This window comes from Sinohyriopsis cumingii, chromosome 8, assembly GCF_028554795.1.
Source record: "Sinohyriopsis cumingii isolate HCF-2022 chromosome 8, ASM2855479v2, whole genome shotgun sequence".
NCBI lineage: Eukaryota > Metazoa > Mollusca > Bivalvia > Unionida > Unionidae > Sinohyriopsis > Sinohyriopsis cumingii.
This window is the reverse complement of record NC_142968.1, coordinates 7,067,346-7,093,907: the sequence shown is the minus strand read 5'-3', so window position 1 is coordinate 7,093,907 and position 26,562 is coordinate 7,067,346. Positions and strand designations below refer to the sequence as shown.

At 34.5% G+C, this 26,562-nt stretch overlaps 1 protein-coding gene across 6 annotated transcripts in view; it reads left to right on the top strand.

The window, feature by feature from the left end:
- Window positions 1-26,562, top strand: part of LOC149792919 (intermembrane lipid transfer protein VPS13A-like) — a 345,749-nt gene that overhangs the window by 246,470 nt on the left and 72,717 nt on the right. For 5 of the 6 annotated variants that reach the window (XM_089966749.1, XM_089966747.1, XM_089966746.1 and 2 more), the window contains 6 exons: window positions 1,074-1,187; window positions 3,073-3,174; window positions 3,554-3,646; window positions 8,769-8,843; window positions 21,911-22,015; window positions 24,239-24,325. In XM_089966749.1, coding sequence (XP_089822875.1) covers window positions 1,074-1,187; window positions 3,073-3,174; window positions 3,554-3,646; window positions 8,769-8,843; window positions 21,911-22,015; window positions 24,239-24,325 — 576 coding nt within the window. The remainder of the gene's footprint in view (window positions 1-1,073; window positions 1,188-3,072; window positions 3,175-3,553; window positions 3,647-8,768; window positions 8,844-21,910; window positions 22,016-24,238; window positions 24,326-26,562) is intronic. The other variant, XM_089966750.1, reaches the window with a different exon arrangement.

Sequence of the window (26,562 nt, the reverse complement as noted above, 5' to 3'; positions counted from 1 at the left end):
TTTGCTGTATATTTGATTTAATTTGTATTTTCATTTGCCATAAGTTTGATTAAATTTCCAAGTGATATTTCAAAAGTGTTCTGCCAGTGCACAATGCCCTTGGCTTGTACGGGCAGCACTTGCTTTGTTTTCAAGTTGACATTCCTTTGGATGAGCTGCAAATAAATTCTTTCTCAGTGCCAAGTAGAGTTCTGCATCTTCCTGTGCATATTTGACAGTAATTCCTTATCTTGCACCCTCTTTGTTTTCCCATGTAACAACCCTTTGAGAGAGCCACGAGTATGATACTTGCTCAATGCCAAGTGACACCCTCGTTGTTTTCCCATGTAACAACCCTTTGAGAGAGCCACGAGTATGATACTTGCTCAATGCCAAGTGACACCCTCGTTGTTTTCCTATGTAACAACCCTTTGCCAAGTGACACCCTCATCGTTTTCCTATGTAACAACCCTTTGAGAGAGCCACGAGTATGATACTTGCTCAATGCTAAGTGACACCCTCGTTGTTTTCCCATGTAACAACCCTTTGAGAGAGCCACAAGTATGATACTTGCTCAATGCCAAGTGACAGCCTCTTTGTTTTCCCATGTAACAACCCAATAATTGAATTCATGGATTTATGATTACAGTAGATTTAAAATGTCAAGCATTACTGATTTTAATGAATTTTTTTAAATAACTTGTCAAATTTATTGTTACATATTCCACTTAATATAATTCTATTTTATACTGGATTTGTCCGTATATTACCTATTCATCAATATATTTATGCAGTTTGACTTGTATATTTTTCCAGTATGCAACTTTGACTCAATGACGACAAATCACCTCATCAGACATCACTTACAAATTACACCCAAACTCGGGAGGGTCAAAGAGAAATTGGATTTTTTTAGCCCAAAAAGGGTGATGGTGATTTATAATTTATATAGTCAGCTTATAAACAAATATGTAGTGGTATATATTCTGCAAGTATATATATATATATATATATATATATATATATATATATATATATATATATATATATATATATAAAAGGAAAATATCTAGGATATTCTCTTTTCTTTTAAGATTTTAAACTACATGGGAGCTGAATGGATGGGAAATCGCTCTTTGGACATTGACATCCCAGAGCTGTCTGTTTGGAACTTTGAGTCATATGAAGGAAGCAAGAAAACATCCATGGTGAGATTACAGTTTTCATCTGGGACTAAATCTTGTTAAGTCATTCTTCCATAAGAAAGCTCTCTTGACACTGCTATCTACAGGTTTGGTTCCATTTTGGTGGAAAGAACATAATTCAGGAAAGGACAGGGATACAGTGAGGTCATTTGGCTGATACGTGTTCATGTGTCATTTCAAATGAGTTCTTTCCCATTCTTCAGAATAAGACAGATGAGTTCTTTCCCCTTACTTAGATTAAGACATGGGTTTGAATTTATTACATACATATTCATGTGCCATATTGAGTAAGTTCTTTCCCCTGATTCAGAATAAGACAAGTGAGTTCTTTCCCCTGACTCAGAATAAGACAGATGAGTTATTTCCCCTGACTCAGAATAAGACAGATGAGATCTTTCCCAATTCAGAATAAGATGTGGGTTTGAATTTACTACATACATATTCATATGCCGTATTGAATGAGTTCTTTCCCTGATTAAATATAAGACAGATGGGTTCTTTCCCCGACTCAGAATAAGGTACAAATGTGGGTAACTTTGAATTTACTATAGACTGTCTTGTTTATTCTTTCCAAATATTTTTTGCTATATATTGTGAATGGAATTCATTGCAGATTTAAATTGCTAAAGGTTTGCTTCAGTGCAACTAAAAATATTAGCAGGTTAATATATGTGTAAATGCCAAAATGGTTTTAATTTGCCTCTTGACACAAAAGTTTTACAGTGTATCAAATACTATAAGATGAAATGGGTAAGAAATATTTTTTCTTATTTAATATTATATAGTTGATCTAGTGTTCAGACGGATTATGTATTGCACTATGAAATTGAACTTTGTGCATTTTTACTGACTTCTACACATCAGTATGCTTCAGTAACCATATCAGACCTTTATAAATCTCCATTTGTTTTGAACTTATTCAGACCATGAAGCAGAAAATATTTAGAAAGTTTACAAGAGAGGGTATGTAGCAAATACAAAACTAGTAAATACAAAACTACATTTGTATTTCATTCTGCGTTAGGAAAAGAATTCATTTGATATAGATTATGATTGTGTCTTGGCCACATGTCCTCTATGTATCCCTGTGCCGCATGTCCTATATGTATCCCTGTGCCGCATGTCCTGTATGTATCCCTGTACCGCATGTCCTATATGTTTCCCTGTGCCGCATGTCCTATATGTATCCCTGTGCCATATGTCCTATATGTATCCCTGTGCCACATGTCCTATATGTATCCGTGCGCCGCATGTCCTATATGTATGCCTGTGCCGCATGTCCTATATGTATCCCTGTGCCACATGTCCTATATTTATCCCTGTGCCGCATGTCCTATATGTATCCCTGTGCCATATGTTCTATATGTATGCCTGTGCCGCATGTCCTATATGTATGCCTGTGCCGCATGTCCTATATGTATCCCTGTGCCACATGTCCTATATGTATGCCTGTGCCACATGTCCTATATGTATCCCTGTGCCACATGTCCTATATGTATGCCTGTGCCGCATGTCCTATATGTATCCCTGTGCCTCATGTCCTATATGTATCCCTGTGCCGCATGTCCCATATGTATCCCTGTGCCATATCAAACTATTTCTTTCCACCAAATTGGAACAGAAAACTTCTATGTAGTTTCATTATGGTACTTTTATTATTTTGAGTTTAAATTTGTGTTTAAATTGGAATTTAGTTCATTCTGAAAAGTATAAATCAATATGACACCTTTGATGTTAAGAACCTTCATTTTTCTGGGGGTATTTAATACAAATGAACATTTTTATGTTTAGTCAGTTACAGAAATTTCTGGCTTTCCTTTATTCAAACCACATTGGATTGTATCTATATCATTGCTTGTATATACCTATATTATGTTTTCGCTTTCAGGAGCTGGGCCTGCATGTCAAGAAAGATAAAGGCACTGTTGATATCTCAATCTATAGTCCATACTGGATGATCAACAAGTCAGGAAAAACTCTTCTCTACAAGGTACTTTTTCTATGCAAGGGTTCACAGTATGAGAAGTCTCGAAAATAATACTGCATTTCTAGTTCTCATAAAATATTACTGCCCCAAAACAGTATAAATTTGTGTCATTCCTTGATTTGGCTGTTAAAGAAGTTTGTACTTTATTTGCTAGACTATTGGGACACCATATAATTCAGCTATATTACTTGTCTTGTTACAGTCTGGTGATAATGTAGTAGATAATTGGGAATTTGATTACATTGTCTGTTTACAGTTGGGTGATGATAATGTGGATAATTGAGATACAGCATAATACAACATATATTATCTGTTACAGTCTGGTGATGATAATGTAGATAATTGAGATACAGCATAATACAGTTTATATTATCTGTTACAGTCTGGTGATGATAATGTTGTAGAACATCCCGCTGAATGCAAGGATGCCATGCTGTTTTCCTTCAGACAGAAAAATCTGTTTGGTAAGAAAAAGGTGAGAAAATATTTCTTCATGTTCTTTTTTATGTTAATTGGTTGATTAATTGATTAGTCAACCTGATACTTATGACTTGGTGCATTATTTTCAGTGACTTACATCAGGTGCAACTTAGAATGTGTCTGTGTTAGGATGGTACTGTATTGATACCTATGACAAAATCTTTACTGGTGCATTATTTTCAGGGACTTATGTCAGGTACTACTTCGAATGTATTTGTTTTAGGATGGGTATTGTATTGATACCTATAACAAAATCTGTGCTGCATTATTTTCAGTGACTTATGTCAGGTGCTACTTAGAATGTATTTCTGTTAGGATGGGTACTGTATTTATACCTATGACAAAATCTGTCCTGGTGCCTTATGTCAGGTGCTACTTCGAATGTATTTCTGTTAGCATAGGTACTGTATTTTATGTAACTGTTTTTTATTTTTTCAAGATACGAAAAATTGTTTTAAAGAATGATTACGTTTGAAAATATAAACAAAGACTTTGAGGAGGACACAGAAGCATGTATATTAAATTTACATGCATCCAGATAAAAGTATAATGGTGATATTTGAAATAATAATAGAAAATATTTTTAAAAGAAAATTACATTAACTTTCTCTATTAATGTTTTAAATATCAGTAATAAATACAAATTTTCTTGTGAGATGTAAAGAAATGAAATTTTGGAAGATGGCAAGATCTGGTCATCTGTCAGTTCATCGTGACAAATATATGATCAGTCTTGACCTGACCAACAAATATTTTCATGTTCCAGTTAACACGGTACGACACAAATACTTTTGCTTTGGATACAGCAGGGTAGTTGACCAATTTTTGCACTTTTTTGTCTGCCACATTCTTAGACCTTGGGCCTCCACAAAAACATTGGACTGCATCAGCTCATCACTGCAGGATGTCATCCTTCACAGCAATGGTAGCACAGTTACAAAACACTTAATTCAGTTTTAGTTCAAGATACGGACAGTCTTCTTTAAATCATTGAGTGTGGTTAGTCAAGGTCAAAACCTTGTTCCTTCTAAGTTTTTTTGTTTGGAATTGTTAACTCTTTATCAACCACATTCATCTTCCTCCAAATTGCATCGACAGTATCATCGACAGTAACATCCATAGTATCATCCATGTGATGAAGAAGATTACCACCATGATGGCAATTTTAACGAGGGAGTTCCTGCAAATTCTTGGACTTAGTGTGACAGTGAATTAGTTGTGTCTCTGACACATGTATATGTACCCTATGCAGATGGTCCGCCAGGCACAACACCAACCATTCTTAAGTCATTTGAAACATCAGATTATGTTTTTCACCAAAATCAGACATTTCCTGCTTTAGTGGCAAGATGGTGAGTAGCTTGCAGCAGAAATAGCTTTGGAAGCCCCACAAACAGAATCACAACCTGCACAGATACCAGTTTGTCAGGTTAGGGAGCACACTTGCTACAGGACCTTGTGATGGTCAACAGCAAGTGGATACGTCAATAAAAGACTATTCACATCAACTTCTTGGATGAAAAGGCCATTCTTGACGCCTCCTGGGCATCAGTGGAATGAATAAATAAGCAAGAATCTTATGATAATGTTGGACAACTTGGCAGTGGTAACTACTTACTCAAACAAGAGAAACAAAACCACAGAATTTTTGTGTCATTTTTTTTATAAAAGCCATTGATGTACCCAGCACCATAAAAATTCAAGTGACACATATCCTGGTCAGGCTTTGTGTCCAAGCTGACCCAGTATCAAGTAGAGTCCAACTTCATGTGGAGATGCTTCATTATCCATTAGTCATCAGTTGAATTGGGGCTGATCAGTGCTACACCTATTTGCTACATAGTGAAACCAGAAACTGCCCAAATTGATATATACATGCCCAAACCCACTATCTTTAGCTGTTGGCTGACTCTTGTTTAGCTGGGAGGGAATATGGGTAAATGCCTTCCTACCAGCTTTTTCGATTACTGAAAATAATTCAGAAAATGGGGGCAGGCACTGCTTGATAGTTCTTTATCTGACCACAGATGTACCCAAAAAATTTTTAGAGAACCCCATGCTTCTCAAACAGCTCTGGTCACTACTATTTTATCCATGTCTGGAGAAACTCCATCTTCATGCCTGGCTGTTGTCAGAGAAACCTTACACCAAAAAAGTTATTCTTTCCAATCATAGAAAAGATCATGGCATCTCAACATTTAAAGTATGATTCAGGAAGAGGTGTGTTTTCACTGATGATAGCAAACCTAATATTTTATGAATGCAAGACAGTGAAAATATTAAATATTTAATTGCCGCTGATCTATACAAGTAGATTACAACATAATAGCATAATATATTTAACGTACTAGCATTGCATGCCTAAATATGAATTACAATCAATATGATTGATAGACATTATAGTCTTTCGGGTAAAAACCATGACTTATAATAATAAAAACCTAAGTTGTGAAACAAAATCGTCCAGAATGAGTTGTCATGAATAAAATAGAACCCTCAAACACACCTCTTATTCTATATAAACAAAACAAAGAGTAAAAACAAGAGAAAAACTTTACCTCCCATAAGTATTATTCCCAGCTGTATGCAGTTTCAACCTTTTTCCCAATATCATTCGGCATACTAAAAGAAATAACAAAATTTCATACCTTAATCTGGCCACCAAAAATGTTCAGGTTTTAGCTTCTGTAAGTGTATTTCTTCACTGTGTAACAGTTGTGGTTATTAAAACTGAAGTGGTTTGTTGGAGATGCGTATATGCTTGCAGTGATTTTAGTTGATTTGTGATTTACCATTGTGGGCAGTACACAGTCATGTATTACTATTGTGGGCAGTACACAGTCATGTATTTCTGATGTATATAAACATTTCTTTATGGCATCAAATGTTTGCATGGAATTAATTGTACCCAGTATGAAAAGGTTTTCATATTGCAAGTATGCAAAACTTTAAACATTTGGCAAAAGAGTATATATATAGGGCACACCTATATATTTGTTCGTGGGCTGAAAATTCACTTGCCCAACTGGAAATGTCAAGAAAAAATGTCCAGAAGTTAGTGATTTCAGGGGTTAAGTGTGTTTTGCATTTAAGAATATTGCCAGCGTTGTTCATTGAAAATCCATACTTCCTCCCTGAAGCTTGTTATCTATATTTTTTATTTATCAAAATCATACAGGTGCTTCATTGGAGAGAAGACTGGTCTCAATTTGTAATTACTTAAAACTAGTTTTAGAAGAGTCACATAATGAGTTCCAGAAAGCAACCTTTCACTAAATCACATTTATGCGATTAACATTATCAGCTGTTGTTTTTCTATAATTGCTGGTTGAGTAAGAGTTTAATTTGGTTGAGTAAAAAATGCTTGGTATGTTCCCAAACAGCTTTGCAGATTTTCAGAGATTTTTCAACCCCTGCTTATAGTAGGAATTTTTTGTTGTTGCCTCTATTGATGCCAAGAAAATAAGAACTAAATGCTTTTCACAGGGCACACCAAGGCAGCCAAGTGAGGCTGGCCTTTGTAGGTATCAAAATTCCAACCCATCAATTATTTGTTCAGCTGTATACCAACTGGGCTACTGCAGATATCAATAATAGTAGCAGGAGACAAAGTCGAACAGGTATTGTTATAACAAAGAAGATAGCAGGAGAAAGTTATTTTTAACAGCTCTTTTAGCATAATAATGGATGTATCATGCCAAGGAAATGGTAGCAAAGTGCTTTTTCCAAGGGCACGGTGGGTCAGCCTTCCTAATCTGACCTGGGAAGGTGGGAATGTATCAGTATTCTGATCCTTGGAGTAGGAGTTCAATGCTGTAATAATGGATGTAATAGTAATGTGAATGACATGAGATCAGTATAAAGAAATGTAATGAAGGTGCTTATTCTTCAGGAAATATAGTCTTTATTGTCCCAGAGTCTTTATAAATTCTCCCCGAGTCGTTATAAATCATCCCATAGTCTTTATAAATTTTCCCAGTCCTTATAAATCATCCCAGAGCCTTTTTAAATTGTCCCAGTCCTTATAAATCATCACAGAGCCTTTTTAAATTGTCCCAGAGTCTTTATAAATGAGCCCAGCCTTTATAAATCCTATTATAAACTGTCCCAGCATCTTTATAAATTGTCCCAGAGTCTTTATAAATCAGCCCAGCCTTTATAAATCCTATTATAAACTGTCCCAGCATCTTTATAAATTGTCCCAGAGTCTTTATAAATCAGCCCAGTCTTGATAAATCCTATTATAAACTGTCCCAGCATCTTTATAAATTGTCCCAGAGTCTTTATAAATCAGCCCAGCCTTTATAAATCCTATTATAAACTGTCCCAGCATCTTTATAAATTGTCCCAGAGTCTTTATAAATTGTCCCAGAGTCTTCTCTTTGATTAATTTCTGTAACAGTGTTATTACTGTATATTTCTAATGATTAGACGAGGGAACCATCCTTATATATCTTTGTCATGAGTAGAACTTGAACTTTTGGGAGGCCTTGTTATATTAGTCAGATCATCGAAAATTGGTTGTACAGGCATGTAAATGTTGATGAAAATTGGTTGTACAGGCATGTAAACTTTGATGAAAACTTTATTCTGTTAAAGGATAAATCCAGTTAAAATATTTTATCTGAATTGTAGCATATCATAAAGTTAATTCAGGGATTTGCACGCAGAACATTACATTCTGTGGAACCCTATTATAGTAAATCTTGTAAATTTTTGGTTAAAATTTCTAGACAAGATTTTTCCAATGCGATACATCTGGATTGCCATTCAAGGAGATTACTGCATCATTTCCAGGGGATTTTTCCAAATATGCAGGAAGTAAGGAAATAGTTGTTGTACTTCAGAGTGGTGTCCATTTTTTTTTCTTCCCAAACTTTAGAGTGAATCAGGAAGTGTCCCTGATCGTTGGGGAGATAACTCTTATAATGATACCAGTACATTATACCAGACCTGCAACCACTGCAATGGACAGTCAGCTTCTTCTTCCAATGGATATTTAAAAGAGCATAGGTCTTCCATGGAAGAGGTCAAACAAAATGCATGGAATTAGAAAGTAGAAACAGCCATTTATCAACTTTAAATTTTAATAACATTGTAATCCTTCACACTTAAAGGCCAAAAAGAAGAAAACAAAGGAAGAAACAAAAGAGAAAAAAGTAAAGGTCAGAAAGATGAAACAGGCTGGTAAAGTAGGTATCCTCATCAAAATACATTTTGTCCTGTTGTTGTGGTAGACCGTTTTAATATATAGCACTCTTGGCTTCATTTTAATGTGGCACCAATAGCAACTAAAGTAAATGCAATGCATTCAAATATTTGTCTCATTCTTGTTTTGTAAAATGTATAAGGAATAACATGTGAAAAGTTAAGGTGTAGATAACATTTATTTCTGCCAAACAACTAATCATTCTTCTAATGCTGGAATTAAATTGAAATTTTACATCATTTTTATTTCATTTTGGTAATGGCACTAAATATACTGAAATATAAGTTTACGTAGAAATGTAAGCCAGTTGTTTATCATGTTGTCATGGTTTTTAAACTCCAAGGCATTTATATATTAAAATATTCCTTGTACTAAAATCTAAATACTTTTCACATCGTGCCATAAATTTAATTGTCCACAGCTTTTGATGTTGTTGCTAATTAGTCACATGTTAGCGCTTTGTATTGATATGACTTTTATGAATTCCACAAGCACAATTTTACTGCAGACAAATATTAGTTGCTTAAAAAATTTGTTTTACACAAAAAATGTCACCAAATTTGAGTCAGCTGTGTCAGAATCTATCTGTAAAATACATTTCTTTTTTAATGCTGTCCTCTTTTATTTGTCAGAAAAGAAAATTATAAATCACAGTCAGCTGTACTCTACAGTCTGCCATTACTATTGAGTACCTTACACAATGTAGTATATTGTTCCAGCTAAGTAAAGTTAGTGATTTAATGACCTTGTACATTACTGGTTAAAGTAGAACAGTCTTACAGAATATTTTCCAGTAATTAAGATCATTTGACAGCTGTTATTAAAAGTAAATTTATAATCTATTGCTCCAGAGCAAAGAAAATGAAGGTGTATTGGGCTCAAGTGTGAATTGAATGCTGCCATGAGTAGACATTATTTGAACCTGAACATTGGTAAACGTTTGCCTTGTACACTCATACCTAAAAGACTGCCTCTATACCTACAGACTGGCAGTGTCATGTTATCTGTATTGCCTTAATTCTTATATTCAGAGAAAATGGTGTTTTACTTGGACCATCAAGGTCAAGGACATTCTTTAGGCTCGGCATCATTGCTCTTGTTTGCAAACATAATCGTGCAGATTTCAGTTTTGAAGAATATCCTTTTTCCTCATAATTCGTGTAAAGAGGTTTTGAAATGAATAGACTTTTCTCATTTTAAATAAAGAAATTGCAGGAGGACTTCGGATATCTTATATATTGATTCAGTATTGAGAAGGATTGTCTCATTTTGCTTTAAATGGCTATATTTCTAGGTTTCTGTGTTTTCAGTGAAAAAATAAAATTGGAACAGGAAAGAGGGTGGGTTGACTGAACATCCAAAACCCTCCCAGAATTTTTAATGTATTTAAAATATCATATTTTTTTCTCAGTGATGTCCAATTTTAGTGGGATTTTAAAATGAGGTGCAGACAGTAGCTATTAAGGAAATGCCGTCTACCACAACTTCAGTTTCATCACTAACCCATTTTTTTCTCCATTTGGCTGCCTTTGGTCTTTTTGCTTGACTGTAGTACCCATCTATTGTCCGTTGGCTCAGTTTCTGAGGTTTCATTTCCATAATAGTTTAAGTTTGCATGACCCACAGGTTTGGTAAAAATAGACTTCTATCAGCCTGTAGAAAATTCCAGCCTGGTTCAAGTGGGTAGTGTGCTGCAGAATTATGGGTGCCATTAAACAGTGATGTCCAATTTGTCTGGTAGTTACCAATACATTGTCATGTCATCCTGGTTCAAGTGTTACCCAGTTTTGCTTGGTAACCACCAGCAAATTACCAAAAATCATGGCATAATAATAATGTGACGTATACACAAAACTAAATTTTTTGTTTGGAGTCATCGGAACTAATAAGTTTGATATGATGAGGAAATACATTGAGGACATGAAGCCAAGATGTGCTAATATGTAATATCAAAGTTCTTTTCCCCAACTCTGAACTAAACAAGAATTCAGTTTTGTATTATTATATACCCCCTCGTGTACACTAATAAATACATGCTGCTTTATACTGAGAATGCAATTCGAAATGTATAAGGATTTATAAAAGTTTGATTTTGTGTGTTGAAGAGTATGGACATCGTAGAAAGCAGCTAAATAGGCCCATTTAGGGTGTCGAAGAGTATGGACATTGTAGAAAGCAGTTAAATAGGCCCATTTAGGGTGTTGAAGAGTATGGACATCGTAGAAAGCAGCTAAATAGGCCCATTTAGGGTGTCGAAGAGTATGGACATTGTAGAAAGCAGCTAAATAGGCCCATTTAGGGTGTTGAAGAGTATGGACATCGTAGAAAGCAGCTAAATAGGCCCATTTAGGGTGTGATGTGGAAATAATGATTTAAGATGTGGTTTGGCTGTCAGATGAGACATGTAAGATTAAATGGGTATGTAATAAATATATGTAAATGGGATAGACTAAAAATGCAACCTGAGCGATATATGACTTGAGTGACTTGGAATTATTCATACAGTCTTTTGCAGAGTCAAAACTAGTTGTGCAGAATATTTAAGGATTGTAACGAAACTCAATATGACAATACACTTTTTTTTTATGGACTCTTTGCCCTCAGTGATGACTGTGACCTCATTGTTTCCCTTTTATATAACTGCTGTAAAGCAGAGCAATGTTATAATGTCCATCTGTCTGGCGCTGCAGGGTCCATCTGTCTGGCCATACAGGTCTCTTAGCAATTTTGTTCCTGCACAATAACTTGCATTGTCCATTATCTAGAGTTCCCAAACTTTGTGGATGGCTTGTACTTTGTGTAAAGAAGAATCATATTGATTTGAGGGTCAGTAAGTCGTAGGTCAAGGCTGTTGTGTAAATAAGAATCATATTGATTTTGGGGTCAATAAATCATAGGTCAAGGCTGTTGTGTAACGAAGAATCTTATTGATTTTGAGGTCAATAAGTCATAGGTCAAGGCTGTTTTGACTGAAAGAAATATTGGTTTCTGCACAAAAGCTTGAGTTTTCCACCATCTACAGCTTTGTGGATGGCTTGCATATGGGACAAGGAAGAACCCTATTTGATTCTGGGATTCATCGGTCAAGGTGACAGAAGTTAAAAGGAGAAAATTAATTCTTTTCAGTAACTTTTGTTCTCCATTTACCAAACTTAGAGGATGGATTGCACTTGGGGTACAGAAAAACCCTATAGATTTGGGAACCAAAGGTCAAGGTCAATGCGACCAGAAGAAACTCTTTTTTAAAATATTTTCCTTTTTGATGCATGATGTAATTTGTTCTAGATGTTTTTAAAAAAACTAATTTTTGATTTTCAGGTTTTTTTCTTGAAATTTAATTTTTGTATATACTTGAGGGTAACTCAGCTGTAATTTCTCATGACCCTCCTATGAGTTGGGGTGAATTTTCCATGCCATATACATCTGAAGGCTGATTTGTTGTCAGTGAGTCAGAAATGCACTTGGAAAAATAAACAAGCCAACTGGGATAGAAATAAAACCAAACCAGTGTACAATAAACTTTCATTATTGAGTGGAATATATCACAAATAAATTAACGATCTTCATTTTTTTGTATCTTCATGGCTATAAAGCTGTAATACTTGACATTTAAATCAATTTATATGATAAATCCATAGAGTTTAGTTATTGCTCACATAAAAATACTAGCCCAGAATGATCTGATTCACAATATCCCTTAATATGTTAATTCCATATGTATTAGAAATAAATAATGGAAGTAAAATCCACATTTCTGTGACTCACAGTACCCTATAAATGTCACTGTATAATGTTGTCTGGTCCAAAAATTCAGTCTCATCATCCGAGGGACCAATGTAGTTCTGAAATCTTCCGTCGTCGTCTAGTCTTAAATATCATCCGACTCTGATTCCTCATCTTTACTCATATGCAGATGTTTATTTGAAGACTGAGCTTAAGTTCTGTAAGTAACCATTTTGAACAAGTATCAGATATATGGCTTGATCAAAGGGTTGTCACTTGAGAAAACAAAGAGGGTGCTGCATTTATGTGCTATCGATTAAGGTTGAATGTGCACAGTGTGTTATAGGACTCTTTGCAATGAACATGTATCAGATTTGTTGCTTGATCAAAGGGTTGTCACTTGAGAAAACAAAGAGGGTGCTGCATTTATGTGCTATCGATTAAGGTTGAATGTGCACATTGTGTTGTAGGACTCTTTGCAATGAACATGTATCAGATTTGTTGCTTGATCAAAGGGTTGTCACTTGAATAAACAAAGAGGGTGCTGCATTTATGCGCTATCAATTAAGGTCGAATGTGCACAGTGTGTTATAGGACTCTTTACAATGAACAAGTATCAGATTTGTTGCTTGATCAAAGGGTTGTCACTTGAAAAAACAAAGAGGGTGCTGCATTTATGCGCTATCGATTAAGGTTGAATGTGCACAGTGTGTTATAGGACTCTTTGCAATGAACATGTATCAGATTTGTTGCTTGATCAAAGGGTTGTCACTTGAAAAAACAAAGAGGGTGCTGCATTTATGCGCTATCAATTAAGGTCGAATGTGCACAGTGTGTTGTAGGAGTCTTTGCAATGAACAAGTATCAGATTTGTTGCTTGATCAAAGGGTTGTCACTTGAAAAAACAAAGAGGGTGCTGCATTTATGTGCTATCAATTAAGGTTGAATGTGCACAGTGTGTTATAGGACTCTTTGCAATGAACATGTATCAGATTTGTTGCTTGATCAAAGGGTTGTCACTTGAGAAAACAAAGAGGGTGCTGCATTTATGCGCTATCAATTAAGGTCGAATGTGCACAGTGTGTTGTAGGAGTCTTTGCAATGAACAAGTATCAGATTTGTTGCTTGATCAAAGGGTTGTCACTTGAAAAAACAAAGAGGGTGCTGCATTTATGTGCTATCAATTAAGGTTGAATGTGCACAGGGTGTTATAGGACTCTTTGCAATGAACATGTATCAGATTTGTTGCTTGATCAAAGGGTTGTCACTTGAGAAAACAAAGAGGGTGCTGCATTTATGCGCTATCAATTAAGGTTGAATGTGCACATTGTGTTGTAGGAGTCTTTGCAATGAACAAGTATCAGATTTGTTGCTTGATCAAAGGGTTGTCACTTGAAAAAACAAAGAGGGTGCTGCATTTATGTGCTATCAATTAAGGTTGAATGTGCACAGTGTGTTGTAGGACTTTGCAGTGAACAAGTATCAGATTTGTTGCTTGATCAAAAGGATCGTCAGCTTGAAAACCAAGTGAGTTTTGTCTTTACAAGCCAAGAGCTTGTCAGCAATGTGCATTGGCAGATAACTTGGAAATATTGCTTAGGAATATTAGATCTAGCTTATGGAAAAGGGAAATTTAGATCAGATCAAAATTTTATTGCATCAAAAAGAAAAAGTGTATATTCAGCAAAATGCAAAATATAATACACATACAGGTTGTTCAGACTTGCACAAAATTGGAAGCAATAAGCTTACTAGTAAACACCCATGATAAGAAGAATTGATGGACACTTCACTGTGCAGTGGGAAATATTTAATTTACCAGTAGTATTTTAAAACTAATAAAATCGAAATAGCTGTAGATACAAGTATGATGCAACGATTACTGTCATGAAATGGATCAGTACAGTAAATACCATATATTCATTTCTGAATGGGAGTAGTGACATGAAAATGTACAGATATTTGAAGTGACTGAATTTGTATGTACTGCAGATGATATTACTGCTAGATTTATTAAAAAATTGTATGTCATCCTATATGCGATTCAAATTAATCAGTGAAATAACATTGTTTTGCAACTGAGTATACAGTATTCATTTTTTTCTCTCTAAAAAAATCACCAGAAAATCTTGCAAAATATCTTTGGTATTCAACTTTAACAGAGGAATTGTAAGACACCAGTTTTGAAGTTTCAGTCTGTAACATCTGTAGACAATTGTAGTTTCCACTTCATCCCAAAATCAGCTGATCAGACTTGGTAGAAATGTTTGTACTGCCAAAATAGATTTTTGGAGTTGCTGCCAAAGCAGCTGAGTGGCTTTTATAGCAACAAATATGGAATTTTCTGGAATGATTTGGTTAGCTATGATCAAGCTCAATAGGAATGCTTCTGACCACATGCCATCATAATTGTGTTGGGTAGCTCCATTGCAAACAGTGTGATTTCCTTAGCAACCAGTTGGAAACATAATCTATCAAAATTGGGCCCAGTGTGGCTACTCTAAAAAGGTTTAGCTTCCAAAGCAAGCATATTGAAAACCTAGTTTCAGCATATTCATGATGGCTGAGCCATTTTTGACTAATCTTACTGTTAGTTTTAGTGGAGCAGGGGGAAACCTTTTCTGTACAGATTTTGTTTGACATGGGTCCACTATTAGTGGGGTTGCTTTCACAAAAAATGTATGGAGACCCTATTTTCAACTTCTTCAGAATGGTCTTGCCAGTTTGAACAAATTTGGTATAAATGTTTCTTTGGATATGTTCTATCAAAGTTGTGTTTGGGTTTCCTGCCCTGGCATTGATTTGGCTTCCGTTATAAGCAGCCAGGTTGATAAAGTTCCAAAAACTCTCATGGAATGACTTATGACTGAAATTGCCTGACCATATCAGACCAGTAGAGTCCTTACATGGACATCTTTAACTTTTTTTCCATACATGAAGATCTATCACGTTTTTTATAACAATAGGTAGAGTCCGTACATGAACATATTTTACTTTTATAACAATAGGTAGAGTCCGTACATGAACATATTTAACTTTTATAACAATAGGTAGAGTCCGTACATGAACATATTTAACTTTTATAACAATAGGTAGAGTCTGTACATGAACATATTTCACTTTTATAACAATAGGTAGAGTCCATACATGAACATATTTCACTTTTATAACAATTGGTAGAGTCTGTACATGAACATATTTTACTTTTATAACAATAGGTAGAGTCCGTACATGAACATATTTAACTTTTATAACAATAGGTAGAGTCCGTACATGAACATATTTAACTTTTATAACAATAGGTAGAGTCTGTACATGAACATATTTCACTTTTATAACAATAGGTAGAGTCCATACATGAACATATTTCACTTTTATAACATTAGGTAGAGTCCGTACATGAACATATTTCACTTTTATAACATTAGGTAGAGTCCATACATGAACATATTTCACTTTTATAACATTAGGTAGAGTTCGTACATGAACATATTTCACTTTTATAACAATAGATAGAGTCTGTACATGAACATATTTCACTTTTATAACAATAGATAGAGTCTGTACATGAACATATTTCACTTTTATAACAATAGATAGAGTCTGTACATGAACATATTTCACTTTTATAACAATAGATAGAGTCTGTACATGAACATATTTCACTTTTATAACAATAGATAGAGTCTGTACATGAACATATTTCACTTTTATAACAATAGATAGAGTCTGTACATGAACATATTTCACTTTTATAACAATAGATAGAGTCCGTACATGAACATATTTCACTTTTATAACAATAGATAGAGTCTGTACATGAACATATTTCACTTTTATAACAATAGATAGAGTCTGTACATGAACATATTTCACTTTTATAACAATAGATAGAGTCCGTACATGAACATATTTCACTTTTATAACAATAGATAGAGTCTGTACATGAACATATTTCACTTTTATAACAATAGATAGAGTCTGTACATGAACATATTTCACTTTTATAACAATAGATAGAGTCTGTACATGAACATATTTCACTTTTATAACAATAGATAGAGTCTGTACATGAACATATTTCACTTTTATAACAATAGATAGAGTCTGTACATGAACATATTTCACTTTTATAACAATAGATAGAGTCTGTACATGAACATATTTCACTTTTATAACAATAGATAGAGTCTGTACATGAACATATTTCACTTTTATAACATTAGGTAGAGTCCATACATGAACATATTTCACTTTTATAACAATAGGTAGAGTCCGTACATGAACATATTTCACTTTTATAACAATAGATAGAGTCCGTACATGAACATATTTCACTTTTATAACAATAGGTAGAGTCCGTACATGAACATATTTCACTTTTATAACAATTGGTAGAGTCTGTACATGAACATATTTCACTTTTATAACAATAGGTAGAGTCCGTACATGAACATATTTCACTTTTATAACAATAGATAGAGTCTGTACATGAACATATTTCACTTTTATAACAATAGATAGAGTCTGTACATGAACATATTTCACTTTTATAACAATAGATAGAGTCTGTACATGAACATATTTCACTTTTATAACAATAGATAGAGTCTGTACATGAACATATTTCACTTTTATAACATTAGGTAGAGTCCATACATGAACATATTTCACTTTTATAACAATAGGTAGAGTCCGTACATGAACATATTTCACTTTTATAACAATAGATAGAGTCCGTACATGAACATATTTCACTTTTATAACAATAGGTAGAGTCCGTACATGAACATATTTCACTTTTATAACAATTGGTAGAGTCTGTACATGAACATATTTCACTTTTATAACAATAGGTAGAGTCCGTACATGAACATATTTCACTTTTATAACAATAGGTAGAGTCCGTACATGAACATATTTCACTTTTATAACAATAGGTAGAGTCCGTACATGAACATATTTCACTTTTATAACAATAGATAGAGTCCGTACATGAACATATTTCACTTTTATAACAATAGATAGAGTCCGTACATGAACATATTTCACTTTTATAACAATAGATAGAGTCCGTACATGAACATATTTCACTTTTATAACAATAGGTAGAGTCCGTACATGAACATATTTCACTTTTATAACAATTGGTAGAGTCTGTACATGAACATATTTCACTTTTATAACAATAGGTAGAGTCCGTACATGAACATATTTCACTTTTATAACAATAGATAGAGTCCGTACATGAACATATTTCACTTTTATAACAATTGGTAGAGTCTGTACATGAACATATTTCACTTTTATAACAATAGGTAGAGTCCGTACATGAACATATTTCACTTTTATAACAATAGGTAGAGTCCGTACATGAACATATTTCACTTTTATAACAATTGGTAGAGTCTGTACATGAACATATTTTACTTTTATAACATTAGGTAGAGTCTGTACATGAACATATTTCACTTTTATAACATTAGGTAGAGTCTGTACATGAACATATTTCACTTTTATAACAATAGGTAGAGTCCGTACATGAACATATTTCACTTTTATAACATTAGGTAGAGTCTGTACATGAACATATTTCACTTTTATAACATTAGGTAGAGTCTGTACATGAACATATTTCACTTTTATAACAATAGATAGAGTCCGTACATGAACATATTTCACTTTTATAACAATAGATAGAGTCTGTACATGAACATATTTCACTTTTATAACAATAGGTAGAGTCCGTACATGAACATATTTCACTTTTATAACAATAGATAGAGTCCGTACATGAACATATTTCACTTTTATAACAATTGGTAGAGTCTGTACATGAACATATTTCACTTTTATAACAATAGGTAGAGTCCGTACATGAACATATTTCACTTTCATAACAATAGGTAGAGTCTGTACATGAACATATTTCACTTTTATAACAATAGGTAGAGTCCGTACATGAACATATTTCACTTTCATAACAATAGGTAGAGTCTGTACATGAACATATTTCACTTTTATAACAATAGGTAGAGTCCGTACATGAACATATTTCACTTTTATAACAATAGGTAGAGTCCGTACATGAACATATTTCACTTCACCATCTACTTGTAGTCCTGATGACAATACTCAGAATAGAAACATGGTTAAACAACCTGTCAGATACCCCACTTTTTTCCAAATGTCTGGAAATTATCCCAACATGAGTGTCTTTCAACCCAAGGCATGCACAATTCTGCTACATTTGATTTTGTATGTGTGAGTGGTATCAGACCTACTTGGGCCTCTTGGTTTATCCAAGTTTCAGTTTATGCTTTGTGCTTTAGTTCGCGCTGCCTTAGCCCTATGTTGAAACAAGCACTTTTTCCATATCAATTTTAGAACATTGCAAAAAATGCATGCCGGTTTCTTATTTCAGCATATCAGGTATTGAACAAATAGATTTGAATAGACCGTTTTTTAATTACTTCTTTAGGCAAGACAAAGTGAACTTGGAACCTATTCTTTATTGACAACACAAGTAGCACCATTAATGTAACAGTTGTGGAATCACACATGCCACTTTCCTGTCAGTTAAATCAAAGTTTTAGATTAACAACTTTATCAATGGATATTATGATATTTTAAATGCAGATAAGATTTCAAGTAATTTGTTATTTCACAGTTGCCTTTACACAGTTCGGGTAGCTTTGAGAGATTAAAAAGTGGGTGTGGGCAGTAAGGACTTGTTCTGCTGATCTTCAGTATAGAACAATATCAATAAATGTAAGCCCAGGGATTAAAAAATCCCCTTGCCCAGCTATGGGTCAAGCTTAGATTTGGCTCAGGCAGGCTCAGATTTGCAAGGCACTAGCCAGTGGTAAAGTCCAAAACGTTAAGAAAATGGATAGAAGATAGAAGAAATTTTATTTAATGTCAGTGGTCTGGGTAAAATGAAGTAACTCTGCAAGCTAATTACTGATAGTTAACATTCAGTTCCTAATACTTTATGTTCTACAAGTTTTATATCATGCGACTTTGCTACAATACATATATCAGCACCTTCATTAAGCGTTTATATGTAACGCATTCTTCTTTGGCATACCTGTCTACAGTTTCTTTCATCTGTTGTGTGTCTTTTCCATCTATAGTTATTGTCAAGGTCAGCTTAGCATTTTCTTGCGCTGACATGATAATGTGAATATTTTCTATTTAAAGCAAATTTTGGCAAATCAGGAAAAAATATTTATATTTTAACTTTTTTAGTTACATTGTTATTGTAATATTTGTACATCTCAGGGTTCACCAACTTTTCCAGTCCTATGTTAGCATGGAGCAGTTTGTCAAATTGCAGACTCTAAACTACGATTTTCCAAAAGATTATTTTGATGCAGATTGCTGATTTTATGGCAAGCAGGCATTAGTTGCTGAAGATATAACTCATGAGAATTCTTTGAGAGGCAGTTTTGGAGAAAAAAAAAAGGACTTGGTTCCAGCGATTATCTACTAGTTTGATTTTGTTCAAAGCATGATTGATGTTAGGAAAATGTAGCACCCATAAGCGGCAAGTTGTTTACATGTTAATTACAGGAGACTCAATACATACTACAACAATTAAATGGACAAAAAGTGTTCTCAAATCATTCTCAAAAGTTAGATTCTAGAATATTTTGATGCATACTGCTGATTTGAAGGTGACTACATGATAGTTGTTAAGTAAATTGATGAAATGACAAATCCTTGAGTTGTATGTATAAATAAATCATATCTGTTTGCTCTTGCAGCTATTTCTGCATTCTCTTTTGAATTTTCATGTCTATCTGCATATTTATATTTCTGGATAACTTTAGTTGTCAGCATTTTATTTTAAAGTGCCAACAAAGGAAACAAAAGTTCCAATACATATAACATGATTTCTTTAAAATATACCATATTTTATCTTATTGTTTTTACTTATGCTGGGATGTTATGTATGAGGCAAACCCAAAATTTCCAAGGGCAAGTTAATTTTTTCCGATCAGCTTGCCCAGGGCAAGCTGACTTTTATCAAATTTTTAAATCCCTGAAGCCCGTTCTTTGTATGAAGTATTTGATCATTGACAGAGACGGTGAAATTCATGTATAATGAACTAGGCGCTGGGCACATGAAAACATCAGAAAGAATAATAAACTTAATTGGAAACAAGAAAATATATTTAGGAACCAAGAGTCCATTAACTTGTCACTGGCACAGAATATTACAATTACTCATTTCTTTTCTAAACCACAATGCTCAAAATCTAGCCAGTTAACATCCCTATTGTTTGTCATGAATATTGTTCCTTGTACAATGCAGGATGATGATTTTGTAACCAAAGCTGACAGAAGAGTCAAGTAGGGTATGCAACTCTTGGTATTTTGGGAATCATATGTTGTCACAAATTGTCTATAAATAACTTTTATAGGTTTGAATGATGCTGAATTGTGATAGTTTGTGGACATAGCAATATGTTTGCATAACTTTCTCTTTCCATTATTTTTTATTCTTGGCTTGCATCTGTGTTTCATTTTCAGTTTCAGTTATTGCATGTTATTATTTTCTGTTTGGTCTAAAACCAGAAATAACACTCACAACTAGGTACCATAAGTGCTGGCTTGTATTTTTCCTGCCTACCTATTATGCACTCATGATATCTGTATAAGAAACATCTGGTGTTACACTTGTGTTTTTCCTGCCCGCCGTTTATGCACTCATGATATCTATATAAGAAACATCAGGTGTTACCCATGTAATTCGATCCAATCACTTCCAATATGACATGATGTCTTTGATGAATTTTGTTTGTTAAATATTTTGAGAGACTTAAAGCCTTGAATCCATTGTGGTATTTATATAAAAAATATAAAGTTCAGTTTTCAATGTTTTCTGGCAATTTTTATGGTTTAATTGCCTGTGTTACAACTTTGATCATCAGTTTAACCATACTCTTGTTCATAATCATCGGGCCATTGAGATGTGGTACTTTTGCCTAATCTCAAAGCAGGGGATCTTCATACCTAAAAGTTGAGTGGATGTTCAACATTTTTCATTTATTTTAAACAAGTTTTCCCATTTCATATGCTATGATATTTACATTCATTATTTTTCAAGCTTACCATCTACCAATTTTTTTGCAAAATTGCCATTGTCAAAAAAGTCACCAAGACCTTGCCAAGGCATAGAAAATTGCCATTATCAAAAAAGTCACCAAAACCTTGCCAAGGCATAGAATAAGATGGTCAGAATGGTGATAGTGAACATAACACTTTCTTCACTTATAATGTTTAAATATGAGTTGTAAATTAAGTGGATATTTCTTGCAGGCCTCGCTGAAAATTGGAGATGCTGACTGGTCAGACAAGTTCTCCTTGGACACTGTTGGCAGCTCAGGCACAGTGGAGTGCAAAAGCAAAACTCAGACATATGAGGTATTGGTCTCTTGAAATTAAAATAAAGTTGTTGACTTTCTTTAATGTTTGTGAGTGATGGCTTAATTTAGAAAGTGATTTGAGAGTTATATGATGTTCTTTCAATGTGTGTATGTGTTTGTTTCAGATGGTTTTGTTCATTCATTGTTTCCGCAAAATCTCAGGCCCTATTTCACATGTACTTCTGAAAATTAGTATGCATATATGAAATTGTAACTCAGCCATACCAAAACATAGTCACTGTGATCTCATTTACTTGCTACAGTGACCTGTTAATTTTGGATGTTTTTTGTTACACTAGTAATATCAAGGACATTACTTTACCTGCATGCATGAAAATTGGTGATGTATATGTCAGTGTGGTGATATATGTGCATTTAATCAACTAAATTTAATTTTTTTCTTCTAAAATATAATTCTAATGTCACTTTTGATGAAATTTATGGGGTCCCAAGTGGCCAAGTGGTCTAAAGCGCTCACCGTTACGGATCACTGCCATATCACCTCTGTCTTTGTGAGTTCAGGTCTCGGGCTCAGCCAATGTAGGTACATCAGAAAGCTTGCCAGTAGCTTCTCATGGGTTTTTGTTCTTTCCAGGATTTTCCATGGTTCTTCCTCCACCATTATACTGGCCACCATGTATAGCCTATCTTGTGCTGAAAATTGGCATTAAACCCTATAACAACAACAACAGCAAGAACAAAATTTACTGCTCACTATTGCCTTTTACAATGGTGGCCAAGTGCTAAACTGGGTCAAGAAAAGAGGACATCAAGTCTATCATAACAAAATGCAGCTAGGATAAACTCTCAAAAGTTTCTGTTCACTAAAATTTTACTTTCATTATCACCCAGTCCTGGCCAGCCAAACCTTTGTATAATCTAGTTTATGTTTGCCCAGTTTTGTAGACTGGTTCCTGTTCTTCCATATCATTAGTACTGTGTGAGATCTTTATTAATAGTGGTATCCCCATGATATGGTGAGGTGGGGTGGGGACAGCTGCATCAGTTCATTTAAGAATTGAGGCAGTCTTTTCATAGGACATTACTTTTCTAATGGATAAGTTTGCTAAAATTACTTATGTGTTAGGGATGGGAAGAACAGTCTTGTCATCAACCATTGGCTTATCATTGGAAGCATGGGTTTTGTTTCTTTGTGTTGAACCTGTCTGTGTTTGACTGAAATGCATGGTCAGAGAAAATTTGCTTTGCATCAGGAAATTGTCAAGGAATTATGATTCTTATATACTATGTTAATCCTGGCCATAGATCGTTTTTTGCAAGATTTTGAGATAGTAAAGTTCACTGTTATTATATGTGAGAGTGATTTGATGGCAGATCTTTGTCTTTGCTGATCATTAGTAATTTCCTATACTCAGAGCATACATATCTTCAGAGTTTGAGTACCAGTCTCCTTGTATCATGTGACCATTATCAGTCACGTGATCAACATTAGTCACTGATGAAGGCAGATATTTATGCTCTGAGTATGATTAATTACAAATGATCATGAATTATCCAGAGCAAGGAAGCAACCTTTTCAGTTGGGTCTTTACTGTTCACACTATGATTACAAATGAAGACTGTAGACCTAGATAGATCTACACTACAAAGACTGTAGATCTAGATCTACATTACAAACGAAGCCTGTAGACCTAGATCTACATTACAAATGAAGACTGTAGACCTACATCTACATCACAAATGAGAACTGTAGACCTAGATCTACATTGCAAATGAAGACTGTAGACCTAGATCTACATTACAAAAATGAAGACTGTAAACCTAGATCTACATTACAAAAATGAAGACTGTTGACCTAGATCTACATTACTAATGAAGACTGTAGACCTAGATCTACATTACAAATGAAGACTGTAGACCTAGATCTACATTACAAACGAAGACTGTAGACCTAGATCTACACTACACGTGAAGACTGTAGACCTATATCTACATTACAAAAATGAAGACTGTAGACCTAGATCTTCAAAAGTGTTACATGATCTAGCTTTCTGCTTTTCAGTAATACAAATTGGACAGTCTAGACGTAGATCTGCAGGCAGCTCATGTGATGGCAGATCTAGTTTCTTTCTATACACACTATGTATAAATTAAAAATTGTGGACCCAGATTTGCAGGCTTATTATGTGATGGCATATCCTGGTGTCTGCAGTCAGTTGAATGTTAATCACAATCAAATATAGTAAAATGTGTTTTTCAGGTTGGTGTGTCAATTGTGCTGTCACACTCTGGCCTAACCAAGCTGGTGACCTTCACCCCTTACTACATGGTTATCAACACTTCAGAGGTTAGTTGCATTATTGGTCTTAGAGTGTGATGAGACACCATGAATTGTAAGTACTAAGTTACTTCTTAATAGTTATACCCATGAAATGTAAGTACTAATGATAATTCTTAGTAGCTATACCCATCTGCTAAAGTATACAAGATATATAGAAATTGTCCTGTCTCAATCCATCTGTCTTTCCTTGCTTCTGTGCATCTGTCCATGTGTCTGTCGTCACTGTTAAAGCAATAATTTGTTTAGGGTTGTTACATGATTTGCTGTTTGCAATGATGAAGAAGCTTGAGCCTGCAGTTTGAGAGTCATTTCCATGTGTTTCAGTAAACATTTTTGTACAGCAAATGGCACATTACTATCATTCTCCTATTTGTTGCCTAAAGCAAATGGTGTGTGTGTGTGATTAGGATTTTTAACATAGCTTTTACAATATTTCAGTCATATCACTATGATGTCTGCAGTGTGGCAGTTTATAGTGACATGTAGCATGATGCCCTACCCAGTCACATTATCCTGACACCAGGCTGACCAGTCCTAACACTAACCTCTTAATGCTGATTGCCTAGCGAGGCAGCTGTTAGTACCATTTTTGTAAGTCTTTGGTATGATTTGCCATGTGTTCGAACCCACAACCTCCCACTTCTGAGGTGGACACTCTAACCACTAGGCCACCGGATCAGTCCCTAAAGCAAATGACATAATTGTCATTATTCAGCTATCCTTTGCCTAAAGTAAATGGCATATTGTCATTATTCAGCTATCCTTTGCCTGAAACAAATGGCATATTGTCATTATTCAGCTAAAATACATTTGCAAACAGCAAATGGTGTATTGTTATCATTTGTTCATCATCATTTACTAGGTACATAACGCTCTGGTGGCCTAGTGGTTAGAGCATCCACCTCAGATGTGGGAGGTCATGGGTTCAATCCCCAGTCGAGTCATACCAAATACTGACAAAAATGGTACTTACAGCTGGCTCGCTTGGCACTCAACATTAAGAGGTTAGTGTTAGGACTGGTCGGCCTGGTCACAGGATAATGTGACATAATGCGTCATGATGCCCCAGTGCTAGACATTGCTATAAACTGTCACACTGCAGATATTGGAGTAATATGACTGAAAAATGACTAAAGCTACATTAAAAATCCAAATCACACACACTCTAGGTACATAAATTATATACCAAGTACCTACATACAGATTTGTAACACTAAAATTCTCTGCTCAAGCAGTATTTGAAATTCATGTTTGAGTAAAGCTGATATCATAAAACTGTATGATATCAAACCAGCTAGAATCAGCCTGATACCATAAAACTGTATAGTATCAAACCGTATATCAAACCAGCTAGAATCAGCCTGATATCATAAAACTGTATGATATCAAACTGTACATCAAACTAGATAGAATCAGCCTGATATCATAAAACTGTATGATATCAAACTGTACATTAAACTAGATAGAATCAGCCTGATATCATAAAACTATATGATATCAAACTGTATGATATCAAACCAGCTAGAATTAGCCTATATCGTAAAACTGTATGATATCAAACCAGACAGAATCAGCATGATATCATAAAACTGTATGATACCAAACTGTATGATATCAAACCAGCTAGAATCAGCCTGATATCATAAAACTGTATGATATCAAACTGTATATCAAACCAGCTAGAATCAGCCTGATATCGTAAAACTGTATGATATCAAACTGTATATCGAACCAGCTAGAATCAGCCTGATCATTTAAGCAAGATTGAGACCAAACTTTTGATGTTAATGCATGTTAGAAGGAAGAGATGTCTAAACAGATTTACTGGGCTATTCTGACCTGGTTTCTTGAGTTTATTTAGTTTAGGCTGATTGCCATTTATGAGACTGACATAATGCAGAGCATATTGTGTCATGAAGTCCATCCATCATTATGTTCCCTTTTTTTATTGCCACACAGTAATTCAAAATCTACACCATCTACAGTTGCCAGCAGTTTGATTGGCTTGTACTTGGTGTAAATAAAAAAGTCTATCACTTTCAGGGTTAATGTGTAAAAGGTCAAGGTAACTTTGCAGTAAAGAAGAAAAATGGCTTTTGCACAATTCTACATCAATGACCAGGACCAGACATAGTAAATGGCTTGTACCTGGTGTAGGTAATAAGCCATTTGGGTTTTAGGTCAAAGGTCAAGGTAACTGATTGCAAGAAGTAAATGGTTTCTGCACAGATATTTCAGTTCTT